The sequence below is a fragment of the Nicotiana tomentosiformis genome, chromosome 12 (assembly GCF_000390325.3).
Source record: "Nicotiana tomentosiformis chromosome 12, ASM39032v3, whole genome shotgun sequence".
Classification (NCBI taxonomy): domain Eukaryota; kingdom Viridiplantae; phylum Streptophyta; class Magnoliopsida; order Solanales; family Solanaceae; genus Nicotiana; species Nicotiana tomentosiformis.
This window is the reverse complement of record NC_090823.1, coordinates 37,952,222-37,957,761: the sequence shown is the minus strand read 5'-3', so window position 1 is coordinate 37,957,761 and position 5,540 is coordinate 37,952,222. Positions and strand designations below refer to the sequence as shown.

At 41.5% G+C, this 5,540-nt stretch overlaps 1 protein-coding gene across 1 annotated transcript; it reads right to left on the bottom strand.

Annotated features, from left to right (window-relative positions):
• Positions 1-895: 895 nt before the first annotated feature.
• On the bottom strand, positions 896-3,027 carry LOC138902497 (uncharacterized). The gene is made up of 3 exons (XM_070190371.1): positions 2,727-3,027; positions 2,070-2,323; positions 896-1,414 (listed from the first exon to the last, which is right to left on the bottom strand). Exons 1-3 carry the CDS (start codon positions 3,025-3,027, stop codon positions 896-898), a joined length of 1,074 nt encoding a protein of 357 aa, XP_070046472.1.
• Between the last annotated feature and the right edge of the window lie 2,513 nt (positions 3,028-5,540).

The following is a 5,540-nucleotide window of genomic DNA, read 5'->3' as shown; positions in this document are numbered from 1 at the left end:
TATGTATATATTTGTTGACGTTCTTGTTATGTCCATTCTGCCTGCATCCAAAGAAAAATCGTGAGTTATGGATGGGGGAGGTTGGATTGTGCCTTTGATTCTTCGTTTTGTCTTTACTCCTTGTCTTGAGGTCTTGTGTGAGTCACCCTGGGTAACACCTGACTACTACAGAAAAATGAAATTTTCAAAAAATATGCATTTATGATAAATTGTTTATATTAAAAAAATGTCGTTGCTCATAATATGTGATAATGTATGAAAGCAAATAATGTTCGGATCGGAGATTGTGACACGTTTTGAGACATTGCAACCTCCTTGACTTGGAATTTTGAGGACCCTCCTCAAAATTCTGCCCCAGTTTAAATGCATTCTTCTGGCGATACATTCCTTGGCGATCCTTGGCATGATGATATTGACAAACTCGGAATCTTGCCCCAGTTTCTGACCATACGGAGAATGAAGATCTTATTATGACGTGACCGAACCCACAAGGCTGCCTACGTATCCCCTCTAAAATGGTAATCAGGTCAAACGTAGTTTAGGTTGCATCAAATAGAAAATGCATACATAATTTTAGACATAATAACTCTTGGTTGCATCCGAGTTGATAGGTTTTGGCCATATCTCTCCATCTATTTCTGCAAGTATAAGTGCTCCTCCTGTCAGTACTCGGTGAACCATGTAAGGGCCTTGCTAGTTGGGTGAGAATTTCCCCTTTGCTTCATCCTGATGTGGGAAGATTCGTTTTAGCACTAATTGCCCCGGTGTGAATTCCCTTGATCTAACCTTTTTTGTTGAAGGCCCTTTCCATTCTATTCTGGTGAAACACACTGCGTTCATTCTTCTACCATCAATGAGAGCAAGTATTTCATATCGGTTTAGTATCCATTCGGCGTCACTGAGCTCGGCCTCTTGTATGATCCTTAAAGAAAGAAATCTCCACTTCGGCAAGGATAACGACTTCGGTACCATAGACCAGTAGATAGGGGGTTGCCCCAGTTGATGTACGAACTGTGGTGTGGTATCCGAGTAAAGAAAACGGTAGATTCTCATGCCATTGTTTGTAGTTATCCATCATTTTCCTCAATATCTTCTTGATGTTCTTGTTGGCGGCCTCTACAGCTCCATTCATCTGCAGCTTGTATGCTGTAGAATTCTGATGCTTGATCTTGAATGTTTCACACATAATTTTCATCAGGTCACTGTTGAGATTGGTGGCATTGTCAGTAATGATTGACTCAGGCACTCCAAATCGACAAACAATGTGATCCCGTACAAAATCTTCTACCACCTTCTTAGTCACAACTTTATAGGACGCGACTTCAACCCATTTTGTGAAGTAGTCTATAGCCACCAAAATGAACCTCTGCCCGTTTGAAGCAGCGGGTTCAATTAGTCCGATGACATTCATGCCCTAAACAGAGAAAGGTCAGGGTGAACTTGTTGCAATGAGTTCATTGGGTGGCACTCGTGTCATATCAGTATGTATCTGGCATTGGTGACACTTTTGAACTTATTTGATGCAGTTTGTCTCCATAGTCATCCAGAAATAACCTTCTCTTAATATCTTCTTGGCCAAAACAAAACCGTTCATGTGAGTTCCGCAAGTTCCGACATGTATTTCTTCGAGCAATCTAGATGCTTCCTTGGCATCGACAAATTGCAATAGTCCCAGATCAGCAGTCCTTTTATACATAATTCCTCCGCTTTGAAAGAAATGGCTGGCCAACCTTCGAAGTGTGCGCTTATGAGTGTGTGTAGCATTTTCTGGGTATTCTCCCTTTTCCATGTATTCCTTGATATCGTGGAACCATGGATTTCAGTCAAACTCTTCTTTAACATGAGCACAATAAGCTGGCTGCTTTTGAATTCCTATTGGGATAGGATCGATGAAATTCTTGTGTGGATGTTATATCATGGAAGACAAGGTAGCTAATACACCTACGAACTCATTTTGAATCCTTGACACATGTTTGAATTCTATCTTTGTGAACCATCTTGATTAGTTCTTGTACACAGTGCAAGTATGGCAATATTTTAGTATTTTTGGTAGCTCATTCTCCTAGTACCTGGTGTACTAACAGATCTGAATCTCCGACTACCGGCAATTCCCGAACATTCATGTTGATGGCCAACCTGAGTCCCAAGATGCATGCCTCATATTCTTCCATATTGTTGGTGCACGAGAACCTGAGTTTTGCTGATATAGGGTAATGTTGACCGATTTCTGACACTAAAATAGCTTCGATACCCGCTCCCTTGAATTTTGTTGCTCCATCGAAGATCATCCTCCAACCGTCATATGCTACGGTAATATCTTCTCCTACAAATGACACTTCTTTGTCGGGAAAATACGTCTTCAATGGTTCGTATTCTCCATCTACGGGATTCTCCCAGTTTCGTCATGTTGTCCCAGAACGCAGCCAAAGGCTCCATCCAACACGGACAGATAAAGTAGTAGAGGTCTTCCTAGTTCTGGCGGGACCAACACGAGCGGTTTAGATTGGTACTCCTTAATTTTGTCGAAGGCTTTCTAGCATTCTTTAGTCCAGCTTGTTGCAGCATCTATCCTCAGCATATCACCGTTGACTGTGCTATAAAGCTGATGATATAATTGAGGCATCCCAGAACACTCATCACTTCCTTCTCGCTCTTTGGCGGTGGCAAGTTTTGGATAGCTTTGATTTGTCACACGTCTAACTCAATACCTAGGCAGCTGATGATACCTAGAAGCTTTCCAGCAGGGACTCCGAAGGCACATTTTGCGGGGTTCAACTTCAAATTATATTTTTGAAGTCGGTCGAAAAACGTTTTCAGGTCTGCTATGTGGTCTGAACTCCTTTTGGATTTGATGATAACATCATCCATGTACACCTCTATTTCCTTGTGTATCATATCGTTGAAGATAGTCATCATGGCCCTCATGTAGGTGGCCCCAGCATTCTTTAAACCAGATGGCATCATTTTGTAACAGTATATCCCCCATGGTGTGTTAAAGGCTGTCTTTTCGGCGTCCTTCTCGTCCATCCAGATGTGGTGATATCTTGCGAAGCAATCCACAAAGGATTGGAGTTTATGCTTGGCGCAGTTGTCGATCAGTATGTGTATGTTAGGCAACGGGAAATCATTCTTAGGACTTGCTCTGTTCAGATCTCGGTAATAGACACATACTCTAACTTTCCCATCTTTCTTCGCAACCGGCACAATAATGAACTTTTTAAACTTTTAACTTCCAAAACTTGCGCTAAATCATATCAAATCTACCCGGAATAGCCTCAAATTTTGCACACAAGTTCCAAATGGCATAATGAACCTATTACAACTCTCGGAACAACAATTCGGAGCCGATATCATTAAAGTCAACTCTCGATGAAACTTATGAACATTCCAACCTTCAAATCTCCAACTATCGCCAAATTGTGCCGAAACCTTCTAGAATCATCCAAGTGCATATCCGGACATACGCCCAAGTCCATAATAATCATCCCGGCCCAACGGAACCATCAAAACTCTGATACGAGGTCAAATACACAAAAGTCAAACTTGGTCGACTCTTCCAACTTAAAGCTTCCTAGTTGCGAATCATTCTTCCAAATCAATCCCGAATCAGCTAAAAATCAAAACCGACGATTCACACAAGTCATAATACATCATATGAAGCAACTCAAGACTTCAAACAGTTGAACGAAATGCAAATGCTCAAAGTGACCGGTTGGGTCTTTACATTTTCCCTCACTTAAACATACGTTCGTCCTCGAATGTGCCAAGAGTCGTTCCAAAGCCATCAATACAATGAGTAACCTTACCATGCACATATACGGGGGTGATCCCATGTCACCCCAATCCATATAAGTCTTACAACACAACATAACTGAAGATTATTACTCCATCCTTAGCCCATAAACCTTAGAACCCAATTTCCAACTTCCGAAATTTATAACAAGACCCGAATCTCGCATCTACACATTGTATAAGTATGAAAAACATATATCAAGACATAACCATAACCCAAGATGTAATCACATGCTCATATACTCGTAGCAATAATTTTCAATCGCGGTAGCTGCTAAAAAAAACTAACTCTGTACTAGTAACAAACCTCATATCAACTAACCTCGTTCAAAACCTTCGTACATTGCTGCTGAAGAAAGAAATACGTAGAAACTCATAACCACTCATCAGATCAACAAGTCGTGGATCTCTCTCGCTAAACAAGAACCATAGCCCAAATTCCAAGCTGACTAGTGACATCATCACACCTCCAAACATACCTTACTCAATCCAGATAGTGCTCATTCCAGGTTCAATTACCCCGTCTCACTCTGTACAAGCTGCTCGACTGACATGCCACACCAATAACACCTAGAGCTACATACCATGCAATCCATGCACCAATAAGCAACAATTCAAATGTACTCAACATGGAAAATGACTCAAATGAGAGAACCGTCCCGCAATCTCAAAAAGTGCCACCACAAACGCAATGCTATGAACCCATCACACATAGTAGAACCAAGATACACGAATTTATCACAAAGGATCATATCCAAACATAAATCCATCGCAGTGCGTGACCTAATCGAAACACTGGTCCACATGAAATACCTCGAGCCATAATGCTCAAAATCAACAACCAAACGTGAATCAGCAACAAACACACGAAGTGCATGACCATAACTATAGATAAGCGAGTAACACTATGTACCACAGCCTGGAAAGACCATAACCAAGGCGCAATCAACCATTCAACACCCCAATGACCATCTCGCTCGAATACCGCTACAAGGCCCAAACAAAACTGCATCATGTGTGCATATAACAAACAAATCACAACCCCTCATAGCATAGAAGGGTAACACATAGAAGATATAAGAACACGAACAAGCTCAAATCTAACCGAATGACACATCCCTCAACACAAACAGTTCTGAATCAACAAATCTGACCCGATGTAGAGTACACATCCTCATAGGGCCTATCGATGGGCCACCAAATCATCTCCGATCATCCCCAAATGGATAAATGGCCCTCAAAAAGTCTCCAATGATCTAACCATAACACATACTACCTTCAAGCTAACTTTGGCCGCATCTTCACAGTCCGCAACCCCAAAACGATCTGCTTCTCAGAACATCCAATCTCAAAATCCACAGAACACATGAATCACCATAGCCGATCCTAATTGCACCACTTGAATGACTAACACATCTCTCATACATAATCATCCCACAAAAAATACTTCTATGATTACCTCGTGCCACATGGCAAAATCTGAATATCAGTTGTCGATCAACCAGGCGAGTACCGCAATATCAATGAAGCATCTGAAGTCAGAACACAATGCGCCTTCTGAAATGCACACCCTTCTCAGGCAATACCAAGTAGTAATAGTATTCATCTAAACATCTGAAACCGTCCATGCTGCCCAAAGTTCATGACATTGCCTCCAAAACTGAACTGCCATCTTGTACATGCAAATCTCAATCCCACAGGACGTACCGCATCTATCATGCCATCATGTGAAAAGAACGAGAATCTCA

Excerpts from the sequence above, each read along its gene's own strand:
- LOC138902497 (XM_070190371.1), bottom strand. The coding sequence starts at position 3,027 with ATGGACGAGAAGGACGCCGAAAAGACAGCCTTTAACACACCATGGGGG. Across the intron at positions 2,324-2,726 it reads CCCTGCTGGAAAGCTTCTAG|GAGAAGATATTACCGTAGCA; the intron begins GTATCATCAGCT and ends TGTCATTTGTAG. Across the intron at positions 1,415-2,069 it reads CAGATCTGTTAGTACACCAG|GGCATGAATGTCATCGGACT; the intron begins GTACTAGGAGAA and ends TTCTCTGTTTAG.